Source organism: Ictalurus furcatus, chromosome 7 (assembly GCF_023375685.1).
Source record: "Ictalurus furcatus strain D&B chromosome 7, Billie_1.0, whole genome shotgun sequence".
Classification (NCBI taxonomy): Eukaryota; Metazoa; Chordata; class Actinopteri; order Siluriformes; family Ictaluridae; genus Ictalurus; species Ictalurus furcatus.
In genome coordinates, this window is record NC_071261.1 from 11334581 (window position 1) to 11356601 (window position 22021).

Genomic DNA, 22021 nt, shown 5'->3' on the forward strand with positions numbered 1-22021 from the left:
GGCAGTGTCCTCAAAAGTAATATTACAAATTCATCATGGAAACATATATGGCTTCGGCTAAATACTAAATCACCTGTTGCTGAACTGATATAAAGTGAATAAATTGTGTAAAAAGTGAATAAATTACTTGTATGTCTTTTAAAATTTATATTACAGCCACAAATTCGACATAAAGGCCATCAGCTATGTAAAAAAAATATCTAAAGAAGCTTTAGCTTAAATCTCTAGCCTTCATGTTCTACCTCAGTAATCCCCCCCCCCCCTTTTTTTCATGACGTGGCGCGCTGCGCCTCGAACGCTGATTGGTCAGAGGACGGTAAAAGACCATCCTTCCACGACAGCGCTCTTTCTCGCGACCCAAGGGACAGGGAGCACGCGGTTGCCAAGCGACGGCGTTTTCGCATACTAACGCACTACGTAGTATTTGAAAATAGTGCGGTCGCCTACAGATATGGCGTACTACTTAGTGCTATAGTATTTAGCTTTCAGCGACGGCCTTTTAAAGTAAAGGGAAGTTTCATACGTCGCGTGGACGTGAAAAAAAAACTTTGTTAGGAAATAAGACTTTCATTTCGTTTTGGAATTGAAACACTTTTTCAGGTGAAATGTACATTTTTGGACTGGACATGGGACTGCTCTTGAGGGACGCGGAAACCCAAGCTTTACACTTGGAACAATAATTTCATTCAGATATAATTCTAGACTTTTCACTATTTGTATATATCCAAGATATTGAATGCAATGGCGTATGAAAACAGCTTTTTCGGAGCTACTGAGTTGATCAAAGGTATTTTGTTCATATAATATTAAAAAACAAACAAATTATTATTTAGTATTTGTTTGAGCGGTAAAAAAAAAAAAAAAGTGACGCCGCGTGTATCAATCGCGTACATGCGATTAGGGGTCCAAGCACTTAATGCTGGTTGTTTGTTTTTGTTTGTTTGCAGATCGCTTATACTTTGCAACCCTGCGAGGAAAACCGAAAAGTACAGCGAACGCGCACTACTTCTGCACGGACGACGAGTTTGTCTATGAAAAGTGAGTAACTGGCTCACAGTGGTGTTGAATTAACATGTACTGACAATTTAGAGCTGAAAGTTAACAGTCAGGATGTTGTGCTTCCGTACATGCTCCTCCTATGGTCATGTTTCCCAGTGACGCATAGAAAAGAAAGCGTATGATTCCTCTTACACCACAGCAATTTTGCCAGTAACATTGTAGTTTTTATCCATTTAGAGTTACATTTATGCAATGTTGTGGAACACTTCGGAAACAAGTTCTTGTTATCAATTTCTTTAGGTGTGTGTGTGTATGTGTGTGTGTATATATATATATATATATAATATATGTTATGTGCCTGATGGAATTTTTGTTTGTTTGTTTCAGCTTCTACGCAGACTTCGGGCCTCTCAACCTGGCCATGCTGTATCGATACTGCTGTAAACTGAATAAAAAACTCAAGGTGAGACGACAAGCTACAGCAGAAAGTCGTAGATCGTCAGTTCGTGACTAGACACTCGAGAGTTAAAATCCAAAGTCGGACAAAGAGCCGCTGTTTATCCTTTAAACGTGGCCTTGACCCTTCCATTGCTCTGCTTTTTGCTTGACTTGAATTCTTCCTCACTTGTAAGGCACTTTGCACAAAACTGTCTTACCAGAGAATACATTTAAATGCGCAGGATGCGAGACAGTGAGATCTCACTAATCTAATAATGTAATCATCGATTACAAGGATTGACTTCTCTGGACATTTCTATTTTAGACATTATGTCAGAGCTGACGCAGATTGATCAGTGTTAGGGCAAATAGCTGTCATGCAGAAATTCTTACTCTGCACGAAAGTATTTGCCTTTTACTAATTTCTTCTATTATTGCATATTTGTCACACTGAATGGTTTCAGATGTTCAAGCAATATTTGAAATTGAATAAAAGGAAATCTGAGTGAAGCCATTTAAAAAAATTATTTATCAACTTTTCTAAATTGTTTTTATTTAAGGAACATGTTATTTACCACCCATGTGAAACAAGTAACCACAACCTTAAACAAAAAAACAAACAAAAAAACTTTTTTTTATACACTGTATCATGCCACGAGTGAGCGGTTGTGCCATGAGTTTGGCTCTGCCCACTGAGTGTGTCTGTATAGATAGAGAACCTGTATACTGTGTCAAAATCTTACTCAATTAAAAGTATAAAATCTACAGAAGTCTTAAAAAAAAAAAGGTCTTGTTGATTAGATCATTTTTAATAACCCTTTTGGAATGGACGCTAAGACACATTAGCATGAAAAAAAATATATATATACCTAGCCAGTAAATTTAACAAGCTAATTTACAAAACATAACTAGCTAGCTAGTTTATAAAACCTAGCTACCTTGCAAATTTTACAAAACAATTTATAAAACATACCTAGCTAATTTAAGGAACTAATTTACAAAATGTCATTATCTAGCTAATTTACAATATCTAGCTACCTAACAAATTTTACAAAAAAAGTTTACAAAAGGTCACTATCTAACTAATTTAACAAGCTAAGTTACAAAACATAACTAGTTAGCTAGTTTACAAAACCTAGCTATCCTCTCCTAGATAATTTAAGGAACTAATTTACAAAATGTCACTATCTAGCTAATTTAACTAGTTAATTTACAAAACATAACTCCCTAGCTAGTTTACCAGACCTAACTACAGAGCAAATTTTACCAAAAAAATTACAAAACGTAACCAGCTAGCTAATTTTACAAAATAATTTACAAAATGTCACTATCTAGCTAATTAAACCAACAAATATCCCAAACTTAAAGATAAAACACTTATTTAGCTTTGATGGCGAATTTAAAGGTGGAGGCAAATGAGACCCCTAATCCTGAATGGCATCAATGACATCTTTTTGACATCAAGACATCTTTTTAAGAAAAAAAAATATTGTGGCATTTGAGATATGTAATATGTGCTTTGAGGTCCAAATACTTTTGAATATGTACTTGATTGAGAGTACAAATATTCCAAAATAGTACTTAAGTACATTAACAAAATACAGTCACTCAAGTATTTTCCACTCCGTAGACATTTTATACTTATGTTATTACTTCTAATAGAATTTTTATGTGATAATATTATTCATATGTATCAAAAGAATTATGATTTTACTTCTGTTGTTTCATGAAGGTGTATATGGGCAAAATGATATATTAAGGGAATCTTTGAAATTTTGAAACTTATACTTGAATAATTGCATTTTGTTACTGGAATATATGGAGTACTTGGACCTCAAAAGTGTTGTTCAGAATAACTTAAGAAATTAAGAATAAGAATAATCATAAAAAATTTAAATGTATTTGACCCATTTGTATGTGTGCGCGTGCGTGTGTGTGTGTGTGAGACTGAGAAAGATTTTGTTTGTAAAACTCAACTGGCCTCTAAGTGCTCTTCTAAAAGTATAACACAAGGAATGTCCAAGTGCTTTAAACTTAGATTTGAACATCAGGCTAATGTTAATATGCATTTATTTAGATCCTTTCTTAATATTTTGCCAACAAGTGTAAGGGACTCATGTAAACAGCGACAGGGATATAACCGAAGGTACATGCAAGGGGAAGTCAGTTAGGGCATATTAAAACAATATCGGCATGCATCCCTGTTCGCTCTAGAACCACTTCCAGGACTGTCCCGATGGACTCTCGTTCTCTCTGTGTACACCAAACACCTTACCTTCTCCATTAGCGCTGAATCGGAGAGAGGAGCAAGAGTTTTTGGCAGGCGCTCAAAGACATAAGTGGGCTTCTTACATCTGGAGCTGACACAGGATAAAGAGTGGAGTCATGTACAGTCAGTTTAGGTCCGAGGTGAAGTTAAGAGAAACAGTGGCCAACGCATACGTTCTTGACCCACCAGCTGAAATAATTTAGCTCACAGGAACAATAAGCTAGTTAGGCAGAAGAGCATTAGTGCAGATTAGTAACATTACCCGACTCGCTGTCCTCTCCTAACAATGCCTCTGTATCATATCATGTTTGTGCCCTCGACAAAAAGTCTCTGGCAAACATTTCGGCTGTTCGTTGAGGTTTAGCCTCACTTTATGCACTCTCAGAAATAAAGGTACCAACCAATCTGTACTTTTCTTTGTCTGTGGGGTGGACCATCTTTTGTACCTTCCACTCTAAAAAGTTGTATGTACATCGATCAGCCATAACATTCAAACCACTGACAGGTGAAGTGAACAACACTGATTATCTCATTACAAAGGGACCTGTCAAGGGGTGGGATATATTTATTAGGCAGCAAGTGAACAGTCAGTTCTCAAAGTTGACGTGTTGGAAGCTCAAAAAATGGGCAATCGTAAGGACTTTGACAAGGGCCAAATTTTGATGGCTAGACTACTGGATCAGAGCGTCTCCAAAACGGCAGGCCTTGTGGGGGTGTTTCCGGTATGCGGTGGTTAGTACCTACCAAAAGTGGTCCAAGGAAGGACTTGTTTTGGTGGCACAATGGGGACTTACACAATATTAAGCAGGTCGTTGTATACTGTAACATAAAAAGGAATTTAAGGACCACTGCTGTACCACTAAAGCGTTCCTCAAAAAGAACCTTATCGAGACACGCCCCAGATGAAGAAAAGTACAATTTGGCATCATGTATTTCTGAGAGTGTGTTCCTATTTCTAGATCTGAACTTTCCCCAAGATAATGTACCCAACTGGTTAAAAAAGTGGCATTTTACGACTATTTTACCAAAGCAAAAAAACGAGACTGGTTCCAATAAAAGCACAAGACTCTTAAAGAAGCCACATGATTGTGTTTTGTATCGAGTGACCAAACAGTTGGACTGTTGAGCTGCAAATCACCAAGTCTTACATTTTCTAGTCTCGTTTATATAATCATAAAGACTGTCCTGTGCTCCTCCCAGGACATTTATTAACAAATATGCTCATACCGAACATCCTTTCAACACACTTTATAGTCTATGGTTTTAGCAGAGTAATAACTCTGGGGTTCCATTTTTGAGTCTCAGTGTCCTCTTGGGGAGTTTTTCCTTGTCGGCAAAATCTACATCTGGATCGCAGTAAAGCTGCTTTGTGACAATGTCTATCGAATTACAACTCTTTAATACCGCTTTAGGTGCCGGAGTAAACATGTTGTCACTGTCGTTTCATTTCAATAAAATCCTGACTGAAAATCACACCGACATGCAAAAAGCCTTGTCTCCAGCCATGCCAAATTACAAGAACATGAGAGATAGTAACAAACAAAGAGAATGTAAAACCATTAAGTACTACATTTACAATCGCACACAACCACGGCTGGTGATGAAATATTTAAACGGCCCAGTGTAATACGAGAATTTGTTTCCGAGCCAGTAGTCATTAGCTAAGTAACAGCTGTTTTTTATATCGTGTTATGATTGTCCGCTGCAAATCCTAGAAAGGATGAACCTTTTACATACAACATCGTATTCTTTTTAAAGCAGAAATTTAAACAATTTCGTTTGAAACAAATGTTACATGTCGATGTACAGTTAACATAGTTTAATCTGAACACTTTGGATACAACCGTTCATTATCAGAAGTCTGTTGCGTAGAGAAGCTCCCTATTCATCATAATGAGTGACTCCTTCTGATTTTTAAAATGTGAAACGTGTTTTATTTTCTCTCATACCACAGCGCTGTTAAATTCTCAAACCTGATTGGTCAGAGGTTGTTGGTTTCATTTTCTATGACAGCAGCTCTGACAGTGTTCGTTATCATAACACACCCTTGGATCCTTGACATAATTCAAGCCTAATAATAATTGTTGCTATTGTGACGCTTTCTCTGAGGAGATGTTTAGTTCGTATTTTCCGCCACGGGAAAGTCTTAATTCTGCAGTTTCTCTGTAACGTGACAAGTGGTATGTAACACGTTGTATATTAGTAATTAAACACTTCAGTATGTGTTGATATGGGGCAGTAATCATCTTGATGCAGTAAATCTGCATAACTGTGTGTATTCTGTGTGTCCTTCCAGTCTTTCACGCTTTCCAGGAAACGCATCATTCATTACACCAGCTACGACCAGCACAAGAGAGCCAACGCAGCCTTCCTGATCGGCGCCTACGCCGTGGGTCTTTTCTCCCTGGTAGTCTAAACATTCTACATACGATTTTACATTCCAGGATGACCCTATCGTTTTATCTTCCACTTCAGGTGATATACTTAAAAAGAACTCCAGAGGAAGTCTACCGAGCCCTGATATCTGGGACTAACGTGTCCTACCTGCCCTTTAGGTAAGACTCCAGTTTGAGATCACAAATTCAAGCACAAAAGGTTCACTTCCTGTGTTGTCATTAGTACACGGTTGTCTTGTCTCCTTCAGAGACGCTGCCTTTGGGAACTGCACCTACAACCTGACCATCTTAGACTGTTTGCAAGGAATCCGTAAGGTTAGTGTGTAGCGGAAGCCATTTTATCATTCATTTTCCCATTGTGTACTTTTAGAAGCTCCACAGCCTGAGCTCTAATCATAATCCTTTAGTCCAATTATCTGCCCTTCGAACACTATAACAGGAAGTGGGCTTGACACGAATCCAGGGCAGACGGTTTATGTAACCGTCTTCTACAAGGCACAGAAACGACCTCTGAGACAGGACATCGGTTGATGGATCTTTTCCTAGTGTTTTTTTTTTACCTTTATGTACACAAATTTGACAAACTGTGCGTTGTTCAAGGTTAGGAAGATGATAATGACTGAATAGTGTTTCTGCATGACGCTGCTTTCAAAATTATCAACCCTCCACCAAGCACAACATTTTTAAAAATTGTGGACAGGCTTCTTCAGTTTACCCAGAGGTTCAAATCTAAGATGGTTATTGCAAAAACAATGAAATTATATCCTGCAACCGTGATGATTTGGAAATGTGTTTGTCATTGTGTTGTTGAAAAATCAATTTATGGCCAAGTCCTAACCACCTGGCAGAGGCAATCGTGTTTAACAGCCCCAAAGCATCAATGACCCTCTTTTTTTTTTTTTTTTTTACAGTGGGTTTAGGGGCTTTTACTTCTTATACACTTTATACTAGATAAGAAAGCGATTTTTATTAACGTGTTAACAACAGAGTTCCTAGACACTGGAGCGAATGAATTAATTGGCGATTCAATCAAAGAATCAACGAGTCAATCCATGAATCATTCGAAGGATAGGAATCAGATTATTTTAAAGATCTTCATTGTAAGAGAAAATATTTAAAAAGAAGTGCCTGTGAGGAGGATTTTTGTTGAATTTGTCACAAAAAATGTAATGGAGGTATGAAATTATATATTATTTTATGCCATAGTTTCCTCTTTTCTTGAAGCATGCTGATGATTTCTGATCTGTAGTAGGCTATGTGATCAGTAGAAAGAACATGCAATAACTACTTTAATATTGGACGTAAATACCGGGTTTGTTAGTGGCCATTTCTGTCATTTTAAAGGTCGTTTTGAAATGAAAGGTTGAAACTGTTCTAGGGACACGTGGTTGTTTTTATAATACTCGTGACGCATACACAGATTTGGTAAGAAATGGACAGTTATTAAACGTGAAGGTCATTAATTATTAACATCTTCCCTCAAGGCCCTGCAGCACGGGTTCTTCGACTTTGAGACGTTTGACGTCGAGGAGTACGAGCACTATGAGGTGAGAATCCTCATTTGTACAGTTATACGTACGGGAGATGAGCTTTTTCAAACTACTCACACAAATGTCAAAGTGGCACTAAACGTGCTTTGAGGAGAGCACTAACTGCCCTATTTCTGTTTATGTGAACAGACAAACTAATGAGTGTCTAGCGATACAACTGATCAAGGCTTGTTCTTCCTCTTTCTTTATTAAGCGTGTAGAAAATGGTGACTTTAACTGGATTGTGCCAGGGAAGCTGCTGGCCTTCAGTGGGCCTCATCCCAAGAGCAAAATCGAGAATGGTGAGTGAGGAACGTCAGGATGTGTAATTTAATTACGTTACATAGCTTGATATAATCAATTCTGATTGGTAAATGAAGGCATCTGTAGGTTTATAATCTTTGCGTGCTACACGAATGAAACTCATTACAATTCCCAGGATTCCCTCTCCATGCCCCAGAAGCGTACTTCCCCTACTTCCGCCAGCACGATGTCAGCGACGTGGTCCGGCTCAACAGGAAGATGTACGAGGGATGCCGCTTTACAGATGCCGGCTTTGCACATCATGACCTGTTCTTCGTGGATGGTGGCACGCCGAGTGACATCATCGTCCGCCGCTTCCTGCACATCTGCGAAACGGCGGAGGGTGCCGTCGCCGTCCATTGTAAAGGTGAGACAGTGTGATGAGAAAAGAACTTGCACCCTTAATAGGTGAAAGCCTACAGACTTTGATGGATGGATAGCCGAATCCGATCGTCCTCATATGCTTACTAAAACGTAGACAGGTGTAAAGATAAGCAGAGACAGCGACCGTACTGGATATGCATAGATAATGGATAGTGAATAACGTTAATTTAACATTTTTATGCTAGGAGTCTCCAGTGTTTGTTTTTTTGTAACAGTTTATCCCCCATGGGAAAGTCTTTAGAGCAGAGGGCTTTATATTCTGCTACGGTTTGTATCTTACTGACATCAAAAGAGAAAAAAAAAACCAGAGACTGGTGAGGGAACGACAATATATGGTATAATGGGAACTACAGTCCTCTCCAAAAGTATTGGAACAGCAAGGCCAATTGATTTGTTTTCACTATACAGTGAAGACACTTGGGTTTGAGTTCGAAAAAGATGAATATGAGACAAAAGATCAGAACTTCAGTTTTAATTTCTCATATTTACATCTAGATCTAGCGATAAACAACTAGGAACATAGCACTTTTTGTTTGAACCTACCCATTTTTTAAGTGACCAAAAATATTGGAACACATGAATGATAGGTGTTTTTTGCTGTCCAGGTGTGCCCTGTTAGATTGGTTGTTTAAAGAATTAATAGCTCTGAATATCTATCTACCCTTGGTTTGAGCTCTTGGCTTTGCCTGTGAAGACTGATAAAAAAAACAAAGAAGAAGAAAAAAAGTTAAACCAACATAAAGACTAGAGAGCTGTCTATGGGAGAAAAGCAAGCCATTTTGAAGCTGAGAGAAGAGGGAAAATCGATCAGAGCCATTGCACAAGCATTGGGCATAGCCAATACAACAGCCACTGGTGTACGAACAACCATACGTGGGACAGGTTGGTCTAGGAAACCAACAGCAGTTGGTGACAGAAACGTTGTGAGCGCTGTGAAGAAAAACCCAAAAACAACAGTCATCACCAACAACCTCCACAGGGTAGGGGTGAAGGTATCACAATCCACCGTTTGAAGAAGACTTCAAGGGCAGAGCGCATACCACAAGTTTTAAAGTTCTGGAACCAAGATTAACCTTTACCGAAGTGATGGAAAGGCCAAAGTATGGAGAAAGAAATGATGATATAAAATATACGAGCTCATCTGTGAAACATGGTGGAGGTAGTATCATGGCTTGGGCTTGCATGGCTGCTTCTGGAACAGTCTCACTAATCTTTACTAATGATGGAACTCATGATGGGAGCAGCATAAAAAATTCAGAAGTTTACAGGAACATTCAGTCTGCCAATTTACGGAGAAAAGCATCCAAATTAATAATGAGGAACTTCATCATGCAGCAAGACAATGATCCAGAACACATTTCCAACTCAATGAAGGACTTCATCAGGGGGAAAGTAGAAGGTTTTAGACTGGCCAAGACAATCACCAGACCTTAACTCGACTGAGCAGCATTTCACCTCCTGAAGCGTTGGTTTTGGAGAGGACTGTAACTTGTTTTGCAGATGTTATGCAACATTTAACATTATCTACTATAAATTAATAAATGAACTCTTTGCATCGGACCATCACACCATCTTGTCGTCGATTATTTTCCTATAACTGCACACCCACCAAATTTTTAACTCCTCACTTCATTCTCAGATGCTTGAGAGCTTATTTTTATTGATAGCTGTTGTGATGAAGCGATGAAAACTTTTCCAAATATAACAACAACAAAAAAATCATTATTAGCTCCTAACTGACATTTTTTTATTTTAGTATTGTTTGTGAATATCTGATTTACTTATCTAGGAGATTTGTTGTCATGCTTATCATTGCTGTAATAAATGTTGTGCTTATTTTTTTTATTTTGTGTGTGTAGCTGGCCTAGGCAGGACAGGCACCCTGATTGGCTGCTACCTCATGAAGCATTACCGCTTCACAGCTGCAGAGGCCATCGCCTGGATTCGCATCTGCAGGCCTGGCTCGGTCATCGGCCCCCAGCAGAACTTTCTGGAAGAGTGAGTGGGATAATCCAGAGAAATGGAAGGATTTATTCAATCACAAGCAACGACAGGGTGGAAAGATCAAAATGGATAGAAATACAGTTGGTTCTCTTTCTGTCTCTGTATAGAAAACAGCATGGCATGTGGATGGACGGCGATTTGTACCGGTCCAAGCAGCCGAGGCTGAGGTATTACCCGGAGAGAGACCTGGCCCACCTCATCTCCAGCCTGGACGACGTTTCTCTCTGCAGCACCAGCCTGAACGCTCCGAGCATGGACGAGGTGCTGCGTTTTAGAAGGTGTTCGAAACTTTTTTTTTTAATTATTTGTTTAAAGCTGCAGTAATTTCGAACCTTTCTTTCTTTCTTCCTTCTTCTTCTTTTCTCACAGAACGATCTCGCGGCTAATAATATGGGCGTAACTCAGGGAGACCGACTGCGAGCATTAAAGTGTAGACGTCTTCTCAGGTCTCCGTCCGTTCTCGGGTAGGACGCAAGCTAAATAATATCCCGTCTCCAGAATTATTGGCACCTTCGGCAAAGACAGGTTATGAAAAGAAATCTCCAGCTAAAATATGCGAGAACTGTAATCTAAGTGAAACCTTTTTTTTTTTTTTTTTAAACACACGTTGTCACAATTATTGGCACCGCTGCAGTTAGTACTACAATTTTTATTTTTTCTAGTTTTCCTTGACCAAGCCAACTTGTAGCAACTGTCACTCGTAGCAACCTTCCATACTCGACATGTGCCCATGTCACCATATCATTCATAGATATTGTTATAAAGATGTAATAACCAGTAACTTTGCTGTTTTTGTTATTTCAGTGGGTTACGTCCGATACCTGGAACCATTTCTCCCTCGAAGTCTTCCAAAGCTCCTCCTCCTCCTCCATTCTCTGGCGGCCCTGTAACGAGGAGACTGGCTCGGAGCCCGTCGACCGCTGGAAACATGAAGAGGTGCGTTCACGCACCCCATTCAAATCACATTCGAAATGCACATTTCACTCAGTAAATGTTCCGGGAGGGGGAGTGGGGGGGGGGTTCGGTTAAAGGTCATGGACACGTTGAAATGCGTAAGTGTTTCTAACAATCCCTCTCGCAGCTTTAAACCCGGCTTGGTGCGCTCTCTCGGCAACCTTTACAGCCTGGACGACTTCATAGACGAGGACCGCGACGTGTCCACACCCTCCTACCCCTCTTCCCCTCCTCCTGCACTGTTCTCTCCATCTTCACTCCTGCCCTCGGGCCCTCCTCCACCCCGCTTCGGTTTCGGATACCCCGTCCGACAGGAAGTTAACAACAACCTTAACAACCCTCCTGCTCCTGCGCTCAGGCCTGCGATGAGAGGAGGCTTCAGGCCAAACCCCAGAGTTCCCGTAACGGGCGTGCTCACAGGCCGCCATCTCAGTCGCTCTGTTCCTGTGAGTGGATTCTCCGACTTCTCTTCCAAACACGTTTCTTTTCCTTTTTTATGTCTGGATCCTGACCTTTTTTGGTTCGTTTGTTAATTTCAGTTTACTCCTTTTGAACAAATCAGCATTTCTCCTACTTTCTTCTCATCCTCCAAATTTCGTCTTTCATCTTTCCTGCTTTTTCTTGCTCCTGATTTTTGTTTTCTATTTCCTCCACACACTACAGCCCCGTTCTTCTGCTAAGCAAATTCCAGCATTCGTCATCTTCTACTTACACAAAATGTCAGTGTCTCTTTTCCTGTCAGTCTAAATCAGGGTTTTGCGGGGTCTACATCTAATTTTTTTTTTTTTTTTTTTTTTTTTTGACATTCTAAGCTATATTTTTAAACCTGGAAAAGTGTTTTGCTCTTAGACCATGCCTGCAAATCTGCACTGCTGCATTTCTTCCTTTCCGTCTCGTTCTTGTCATAGACATTACTTCCACACATTGTTCAACACTTTTAAACACTCCCATTTCTCCCCTGTCCAAATTAGGTAAGTCAATACAGGTTTTGGGTTTTTTTCCCCTACAAGGTCCCAGATATTTCTTCCTTCTAGCTTTTATTCATTTATTCCTTTTTCCTGGTTATTCATTTAACTTTAACTTTTTTTGTGTGTGTCTTTTAAGAAATGTTCTCTCGGTCCTGATCTTTATCACTACAACAGTTCAATTCAACCTTACACCAAATTACTCTGAATTAATTATTTGGTTTTATCTGGTTCTCTGTCTTTCCGCAGTCCTTTCAGTCCGAATACGTTAAGTACTAACGCCATGGTGATGCACTGACCCATCGGCCAGAGGGAAATCTCTTCAACGAGCTACTGAACGTCTCGTAGACGGACGACGAATAAATCACTGGTTCAATGGCTTTCGTTTCAAAACCTCATTTTCACTTTATATGCATTTCTTTTCATTTTCAGCTTGGAATACATACAATATATTTAACGTTTTCACTCGCGCTCGAGTATTGTTTTTCCCGACTGAAGCCTCTTGAGTTTTACTGACACAGACCTCAGGGCAGAAAGAAATGCGTGGTCTGTTATGTGCGACTGTTTAGAGCTGCTATAACATACACTACCGGTCAAAAGTTTGGGGACACTCGACTGAAATGTGTCTCATGATCATAAAAACCTTTTGATCTGAAGGTGTATGATTTAAATGTTTGAAATCGGTGTTGTGTAGACAAAAAATTGAATCGTGCCAACGTATTCCTTTCTTTGATTAAAAAGCTAACATTTTATTTACAATTTTTTTTTTTTTTAATCAGGTGACGCGACGCGACGTGAAACATTCCCAAAAGCAGCTGATAAGAGTCCAGCATAGGTGGGAACTCCTTTATTACTGTTTAAAAAGCATCTCAGGGAAATTCCTCAAGAAATCGGTTGAGAAAATGCCAGGAATACATTTCTGGAAATTCTCTGCAAAAAGCGTGTCTACTTTGAAGATGCTAAAACATTCAATTATTTAGATTTACTTTGGATTTTTTTCTATCACAACATAATTACCATAGTTCCATTTGTGTTACTCCAGAGTTTTAATGACTTTATTATTATTATAAAATGTGGGACAATAAAGAGCGAGTGTGTCTAAACTTTTGACCAGTAGTATACATGAGAACAGGAACGAGTTTCTAATTGTTGCGGATGTTCCCACAACATTAAACGGTTAAAAAAGAGTGACATGTCTCGCCTTTTGTCGTTGTCGTCCTCAAACCGCTGTGGTATAAGAGGAATAAAACACTTCAGGATGTGCTGTTATTCCTTACTTAGAGTAGGTGTAGTGTATATACAAACAATAAAAACAGTAAAAGTAAATTTGTAATAATAAACATTAATAATCGTAATCACACACACACACACACACACACACACACACACACACACACACTTGTACGAAGGTACAGCACTGCGAAAAACTAGATTCTGTCATTTCTTTGGTTTTAGCCACAGAATTGATTGGGGGGTTGTTCTGCCCGAAAAAAGGTTTAGGTTATATAAAACTCCAACGAGCTGTAAGATGTCAGGGTGCGTGTGTGTATGACACTGGACTCTCACTCATTTTGTAAAAGACATTCTGATTTGTACAACACATTTTTGTACAGATAGTTAACTCTTGTATTGATTACAGAAAGCGATTGGAATTAAACATGAACATGATTAACAAAGAAAATTGTCATCATACGAACATCATATCAGTGTGTAAGAACAGTGTTACTATGGTAACAATCAAAGTAGAGCTAGCAGTGTGTGCCATTTTTATTTTATTTTTTTTTATTATTACTGATGTGATGTGCAGAGGAGTTATTTGTACCTGGGGGTAAACCTCCATATGTATTGGCATAAGATTGGTTTAAGTAATTTGTAAGTAGATTCTTAGATGTAGATTACTAGATTAGATGTAAGTAGGTTTCTATTGTTTTTTGTTTTCTTCCAGCAGGGAATACTGTTGATATCAGAGGTGAAAATGTGAAAAGAATGTCAAATATAATTAAAGAGCTTTGCAATAGACATGATCTTGTATTTTGTGCTTTCAGGTACAAATAACCCAAAGTGCATATTCATTAAGGTGAAAGGACATTTTGTTGTTGTGATTATTATTTTTATTATTATCATCATCATCATCATCATCATCATCCTGCACAATGTTTGCATGTGTTAATCAGGTCATGTACGTTTTTATACACAGGCAGGCCATCAGTAAATTGATTGACTCATTTCAACACAGTACGGAGTAATTCAACACCATGTGAGCCAGTTTTGTAGATAAATAAATAAATATTATTGCATTTACTTTTACAATGCAAGCGCCCATTTAAAGGTGCAATTAGTATTTTTTTTTTTATCTGAATAATTCAAAGGACACGTGAATAATCAGTGACTCAACAATCATTTTCATTTGCTTTGCAGAATAAATTCATGTATAATATCCCTGCTGAAAAACAAACAGAAACCCTCATAGAATTTGTAAGGTTTATAATGCAAAGTCTATTGGTGTTGATGGAAACTGTAATGGTCCGTGTCGGTCTCTACTGGTCATTTGTTGCCTTTCTTTTATTGGTGGCATGTTTACGTCTAGTGGATACCATTAAAGACTAATAATGGTAATGGTTTTAATAGTTAGCTGATGGTTTGTAATGCATTGTGTTTGCAGTGGAAACCATTAGAATTTCTGTAGCTAGTGGTTTCTATAGTTTTTTTATTATTATTATTTCCAGCAGGACACTTGGCTTATCTTATTAGTAATCAACGACAGCAGTTTGTTAAATGTTGTGTGCATAATAAGAAGTAAACACTGAGTTTAACGAATTGTTAATTAGTGACTATATTTGGCACAAACTATAAAATGACTGTAGTAAACAGCACGGAAACTTAAAAAGTTCATACATTAAAAAACAAAACAAAAAAATAACAAAAGTTTGGTATTTCATCCAAACCGAACGTTATAAACGTTACATAACGTTGTTATTATTATTATTATTTTCAAGCACGATAAAGATTGAGGGCTTCCGACATGTGAACATATTGTCGCAAAAACACCGAGATGCTTTACGACACCTCTGGCTGCTTATTGGACGCATTCCTCGGCATGAAGTGTTCCTGTAGTAGAGAAGACGCTTTGTGTTTCTCCAATGCAGCATTTCCCAGACATTGAGCTTTCCAATAGACTGAAAATCCCCATCCTAGGTTTAGGTGAGTAAACGCAGTGCACTTAGTGCTACATCTGAATTGTTTACTACTTTTAAATGAGCATAAATGGAAAGTGTGGTGTGCTTGTATACCGGATTTTACGGTAACCGGCAGACGCTTGGAAGGAAAGAGCCGCACTTTGTTTAGGATTAGGACTAGATCAGTGTTTCCCAGTCCGGTTCTTTAGACATAATGATCTAATTAGGGTCATGACCTCATTCTAAAACGACATTAATGATGTTAAAAGTATATAAGAGCCATGAAAGACGAAAACTTAAATGTTACGTTTATATAAAATTATATATATATATATACACACACACACACACATACATACATACATACATACATACATACATGTGTGTGTGTATATATATATATATATATATATATATATATATATATATATATATACACATGTATGTATGTATGTATGTATGTATACACACACACACACAGAGTATCTTTTGTTAGTACACCCCTCACATTTTTGTAAATATTTGATTATATCTTTTCATGTGACAACACTGAAGAAATGTAAAGTAGTGAGTGTAGAGCTTGTGTAACAGTGTAAATTTGCTGTCCCCTCAAAATAACTTAACACACAGCCATTAATGTCTAAACCACTGGCAACATAAGTGAGTACACCCCTAAGTGAAAATGTCCAAATTGGGTCTAAAGTGTCAATATTTTGTGTGGCCACCATTATTTTCCAGCACTGCCTTAACCCTCTTGGGCATGGAGTTCACCAGAGCTTCACAGGTTGCCACTAGAGTCCTCTTCCACTCCTCCATGACGACATCACGGAGCTGGTGGATGTTAGAGACCTTGTGCTCCTCCACATTCCGTTTGAGGATGCCCCACAGATGCTCAATAGGGTTTAGTCCATCACCTTCACCCTCAGCTTCTTTAGCAAGGCAGTGGTCGTCTTGGAGGTGTGTTTGGGGTCGTTATCATGCTGGAATACTGCATACTGATCATGCTCTGCTTCAGTATGTCACAGTACATGTTGGCATTCATGGTTCCCTCAATGAACTGTAGCTCCCCAGTGCCGGCAGCACTCATGCAGCCCCAGACCATGACACTCCCACCACCATGCTTGACTGTAGGCAAGACACACTTGTCTTTGTACTCCTCACCTGGTTGCCGCCACGCGCTTGACACCATCTGAACCAAATAAGTTTATCTTGGTCTCATCAGACCACAGGACATGGTTTCAGTAATCCATGTCCTTAGTCTGCTTGTCTTCAGCAAACTGTTTGCGGGCTTTCTTGTGCATCATCTTTAGAAGAGGCTTCCTTCTGGGACGACAGCCATGCAGACCATTTTGATGCAGTGTGTGGCGTATGGTCTGAGCACTGACAGGCTGACCCCTCACCCCTTCAACCTCTGCAGCAGCACTCATACGTGTATTATTAAGTGTCATTTCTTCAGTGTTGTCACATGAAAAGATATAATCAAATATTTACAAAAATGTGAGGGGTGTACTCACTTTTGTGAGATACTGTTTATATATATATTTATATATATTTTTTAGAAAGATTTTTTTGTAAATAAAATTTTAGTTTTCTAATGAAAGAAACGAACATGTCGGCACGATTTGTATTTTTGTCTACAACACCGATTTCAAACATTTAATCATACACCTTCAGATCAAAAGGTTTTTAAGATCATGAGAAAAATTTCAGTCAAGTGTCCCCAAACTTTTGACCCATTGTGTAATTGTCCTCAAACTGCATGTGATGTCGTCATGTCTGGTGTCCAAAGTTCACTTCAGAGACATAGTGTGGCTCAGGGTAAGACCATGTATAAAGTCAGGTCAATAGATCTGTGGACATTGACAACGTTATTGTTATTTTAGCTGATTAAAGTGGAGACTTTCAGCTTTAATTGGAAAGTATTTATATCAAAATCAGGTTAATGCACAAAAAGTGATTGGACAGTTGGCTGCTCAGCTGCTCCATGACCAAATGTGTGTTATTCCTTCATTGTTTCGTTGTCACTGTTAACTCCGAATATTAAATCCAAAGAACTCTTACTGCCAGTGTAGCAAGCCATGATTAGTCTGAAAAATCCAAACCAACCCATGAGAGAGATTCCAAAAACATCAGGTGTGGTCAAATCATCTATTTGGTACAAAAGACCCCACTGATGAGCTGACACTGGAGACTCCTTACCGGAAGATTCACCATATCAACTAGTTCTATAAAACAAATAAAACCTTTCTGACCAATCAGAGTCGAGAATTCGACAGCAATGTGTGTTATAATGACGAGCGCTCCACTACTAACACTTGGCTTGTTTTTGTTTTTACCTCTTCTCTGGCTTCTCTCCAGGAACATCGCACCATGGTGGCTACTCCCACAATGCGGTCGTCTACGCTCTTCAGCAGTGCGGCATCAGGCACGTAGACACGGCTAAAAGATACGGCTGCGAAATAGCCTTGGCCAAGTCGATCGCCGAGAGCCAAGTCCCACGTGACGACCTGTGGATCACCACGAAGCTGTGGCCGGGGGATTACGGGCATCAGAATGCCAAGGAGGCCTGTCGGGCCTCGTGTGCCAGACTCGGGGTCGAGTATTTAGGTATGAGTCATTCCTTTTGGCTGTGAACTCATCCGAGACACTGTAATGTGACACCGGGGAAACGTATATCTCTTACAGATTTGTATCTAATGCACTGGCCTGACTGTGCTGTTCCGGGCCGCTCCAACAGGGACGTCCGAGCCGAGACGTGGAGAGCGCTGGAGGAATTGTATGATGAAGGTGTCTAGTATTATGTCGTGGATTTTCAAGACGATGAATGAAAAACATTGATTGGTGTGGTGTGTGGCGGCGGCTTTCGAATCATCCTCGGATGCTTTTCTATTATCACAGGATTGTGCCGTTCTGTCGGTGTGAGCAACTTCCTGATCCCACATCTTGAGGAACTGAAAGAGGACAGCGGCGTGATGCCTCACGTTAACCAGGTACGGACAAAGGACAGGAAAGGAGCTGTCTCTTTAACCGCGGTGTCCACGGAACAATCAGAACCACAAAGTACTCTGTGTTTTGCAGGTGGAGTTTCATCCGTTTCAGCAGCCGTGGCAGCTGGTGGAGTTTTGCCGCAACGAGGGCGTAGCGTTTGAAGGTTACTGCCCTCTAGCTAAGGGCCAAGCGCTCGATCATCCACTCATCGTGGAACTGGCGCAGAAGTACGGACGCAGTGCTTCGCAGATCTGCATCCGCTGGAGCATTCAGGTACAAGACTCAAGTGAAAGTCCAGATCTGTTTTTTTTTATATATATATATATCAATGTTTATATACATACATATCTGTATATTCCAAATCTGTTCATTGTTATTTGGATTGTCTTGAGCCAGTTGGCACAAAACGTTCCTTCGGGATCAATAAAATTGATTGTCTTTTGAATTCCAATTGGGTATAACAACTCAAAATAGCGTGTTAACATGTTTTTATACGACAACAGGTTGTTGTCTTGTTGCAGGACATGCCCCTCTCTCATTCTGGAATTCTTTTTCTACATAATTTGTAAAAATAGAAGCATATCTTCACCTTTTTCTTTTTTTTTTTTAAATACACTAAAATCCATGAGTTTCTTTTTGGTTTGGCAGAATCAGATCATCACGATACCAAAGTCAACCAACCCAGATAGGATTCTTGAAAACTGCCAAGTAAGTTCAGTTCTTCAGTTCTGGAGGATTTATGTTTTGAGGCTAAATGTGGCACCCTACTGAGTTTTGTCCGTATGTGCAAATCTCCTCAAGCTTCTATGTTGAACCCTGCTAAACCATCCAAAGAACCCTTGAGGCGCTGTTTTTTGTTCTCCAAGCATAGCTTCTAGCACATCTTCGGTGGCTCCTCACCTTTCCCAAAGTCATTGTCTTTGTCTTCCTCACCTTTGTTGACTTCCCATAAGTCACTGTTCCAATAGCGTTAGCTCAAGTAATGTTTGGTAGATGAGCCAGTTGATTCAACGGAACTGTAATCTTCAGGAGCAGAACTTCCTCACAATTCACTGCGATCTGAAGAGATGCTAGCAGTTTGCTTTGCTGGGTAGAGACTGCGATTTATCTACCCCAAGTGAAAATGATGGCTCGTTGACGTACTTTATTGTGCTAGCTATTGACAAGCCAGCTAGTTATAACACCCAAAAAAAAAAAAAGGCTAGTTAACAAGCCAACTAACCTGGACTTGTGACTCATGGGGCCAATTGCAAATAATCATCTGTTTAGCCCATCTTTGTTGGATAAGACTTTCGTTACTTTGTCTAGAAAGGGGGCTGTCTTACTGTCTGATCTCTATGTTGATGGTGTTTTTGTCTCATTCGAGCAGCTAATGCAGAATATGACATTCCCAGATCGCATTTTTATAAATATTTGCAGCTTAGAAGCTTTGTGGCTTTAAATTCAGACCCCTTCCCATTGTGTCCTTCCAATTCGCTGTTGGATGCAATTTTTAAATGTAAACTGGCCAGGAAGCCGACAATAAGGGTTATCTATGACCTACTCGGCATGCTTGATTTGTCGTCCCTAGATTTCCTTAAGAATAAATGGGAGACGGACTTAGGCGAATCAATTTCTGATAATGATTGGCGCAAAGTAATCCAGGGGATTTTCTCCTCCTCCATATGTCTCAGACATGCAGTTGTCCAATTTAAAATTGTACACTGTCTGCATTGGTCCAAAGCTAGACTCTCGAAGATTAATTCCGACATAGATCCCACATGTGATCGATGCAGACAGGCTCCAGCCACTCTGTTGCATATGTTCTGGACATGTCCAAAGCTGTACACATTTTGGCAATCTGTATTTGAGACTTTTAATAAGATATTGGGAAGAGTAGTACAGCCGTCCCCTCTTATTGCGATGTTTGGATGACCCCAGAGAATACTCCTTTTAGATGGTGTGAGATCAGCATGATGTCCTTCTGCACGCTCTTGGCCAGGAGATTAATATTGTTTAGATGGAAGGATCCTGCTCCACCGGTGTATAGTCATTGGGTCAGGAAAGTCATGTCTCAACTTAGGTTGGAAAAGATTAGGTACACTGTCAGGGGAGCAACTGGGAAATTTTACAGAATCTGGCAACCTTTTCTGTTCTTTCTCAGAGACATGGATGCTGACAGTATTATGTGATCATTATCTATAATTTTGTTTCTTTTGCTCTCTTCTTTTCTATGGTGGTCTGGCTTTATAATATGTAATATGCATGTTCTATGTCTGGCACTGGGTGGGGGGGTTTGTTCTAGTTGTTTGGTTGGTGTTGTATGTTTAATTTGAAAAATGCTAATAAAGAAACCTTGATCAAAAAAAAAAAAAAAACAAGCCAACTAACTTTTTTTTTTCTCTCCACACTTCAGAGTCGTGATGGGAAGTCGACAAGGGTGTATTAAAAATATTGGGTTGTCATTTTTCTCAAAATGCCTCTGCATGCACAGGTGTTTGGGTTCCAGCTGGAAGACACTGACATGGCTGCCATGTCCACGTTGCATGATGGGAGGCACGTGAGCTGGGATCCAACCCACGTGGAGTGAGCACGCTGGTGTGTGTATTTAATCTGTATTTCAAATTTGAGCATGACTGCAGCGTCAGATCACGTTTGTGCTCTTTATGTGCTGGGGAAAAATGCTCATTCCTTGGAAGCCTTTCCACTTCTGAGATACGTCTAACAACGGAGCCACAGTTTCATCAGGCCTTCCTGTGTCAGAGCAGGGAAAACCACTCTAACACAGATGAGAACCTGTGGATGAGCACAAGCTTGTACTTGAGAAATTCTTGATATTTTAATAACACTCATTGTCTTTTCTCTTTTGTTTACAGGTCTTTGGGTTCACTCTGGCCGAAGAGGACATGGAGAGCATCGGGCGATTACACGTAGATAAAAAGCTCATTCATCTCAGCTACCCGCTCTGGAACGGATAATGAGAACAATTTGTGATTTTGCGAATTTTTTTGAGGATGTCCCAAATTCTGATCATTCTAATTTCGTCTCCAGGGTTGGGGGTTCGATACCCACCTCTTCCCTGTGTGTGCCGAGCTTGCATGTTCTCATGCTTTGGAGGATTTCCTCCACCAGACCAAAGACACGCATTATAGGCTGACTGGCATCTCTAAACTGTCCGTAGTGTGTGAATGGGTGTGTGATGGGTATATCTAGAACATCTTTGGTTCCTCTGTTTGGGAAACCCCATGGAGGAATTCAATTTCAAAAACATTCGCTCTCCAAGGAACTGTTGAGGAACCGCCAGCGTGATGGCTTTTGGGCATGGAATCTTCTACGCAAGCAATCAGATGTTATTCAGACAGTGGGGATCTTACATTTGCATGTATGAGTGCTCCCCCACCGCATTGTTCAAGGAATTTAAATAATATGCAAGGCACTTTCAGACAAAAGTCAATAGCAACAGTAGCTTTGCACAGCAAAGTAATTCTGAAGTGGATTGTTAGTCCCAATATTTCTCATATTTGTTCATAACAAATTTCAAATGATGAAATAAATCCGCATAGACTTAAGTGTCAATTGTTTAATCCAGCCTCTCATTTATAATCACTGTCGTACACAAGTTGTTTTTTTTTGTTTT

The 22021-nt window shown here is 39.6% G+C and overlaps 2 protein-coding genes across 13 annotated transcripts; both read left to right on the forward strand.

Moving 5' to 3' along the window:
* Nucleotides 1-366: 366 nt before the first annotated feature.
* Nucleotides 367-15376, forward strand: cdc14aa (cell division cycle 14Aa). Of its 9 annotated transcripts, XM_053628369.1 has the most exons (18): nucleotides 367-787; nucleotides 948-1038; nucleotides 1387-1462; nucleotides 6003-6095; nucleotides 6182-6261; nucleotides 6351-6417; nucleotides 7587-7649; nucleotides 7846-7933; nucleotides 8071-8301; nucleotides 10178-10316; nucleotides 10430-10583; nucleotides 10692-10786; nucleotides 11127-11258; nucleotides 11404-11722; nucleotides 13021-13076; nucleotides 14287-14318; nucleotides 14439-14498; nucleotides 15238-15302. In XM_053628369.1, exons 1-16 carry the CDS (start codon nucleotides 742-744, stop codon nucleotides 14294-14296), a joined length of 1740 nt encoding a protein of 579 aa, XP_053484344.1. In that variant the 5' UTR covers nucleotides 367-741; the 3' UTR covers nucleotides 14297-14318; nucleotides 14439-14498; nucleotides 15238-15302. The 9 variants fall into 9 exon arrangements, with proteins under 9 accessions (XP_053484344.1, XP_053484346.1, XP_053484342.1 ...); XM_053628371.1 differs by lacking the exons at nucleotides 14287-14318; nucleotides 14439-14498 and adding an exon at nucleotides 12491-12611 and having other exon boundaries at nucleotides 15238-15255; XM_053628367.1 differs by lacking the exons at nucleotides 14287-14318; nucleotides 14439-14498 and having other exon boundaries at nucleotides 15238-15376.
* On the forward strand, nucleotides 15304-21980 carry zgc:110366 (uncharacterized protein LOC550476 homolog). Of its 4 annotated transcripts, XR_008386273.1 has the most exons (9): nucleotides 15304-15442; nucleotides 17776-18024; nucleotides 18103-18204; nucleotides 18316-18407; nucleotides 18496-18678; nucleotides 19054-19113; nucleotides 20879-20982; nucleotides 21261-21314; nucleotides 21436-21521. XR_008386273.1 is itself a non-coding variant. In XM_053628377.1 (7 exons), exons 1-7 carry the CDS (start codon nucleotides 15382-15384, stop codon nucleotides 20972-20974), a joined length of 843 nt encoding a protein of 280 aa, XP_053484352.1. In that variant the 5' UTR covers nucleotides 15304-15381; the 3' UTR covers nucleotides 20975-21980. The 4 variants fall into 4 exon arrangements, 2 of the variants coding, with proteins under 2 accessions (XP_053484352.1, XP_053484351.1); XR_008386272.1 differs by having other exon boundaries at nucleotides 20879-21314; nucleotides 21436-21519; XM_053628377.1 differs by having other exon boundaries at nucleotides 20879-21980.
* The last annotated feature ends 41 nt before the right edge of the window (nucleotides 21981-22021 follow it).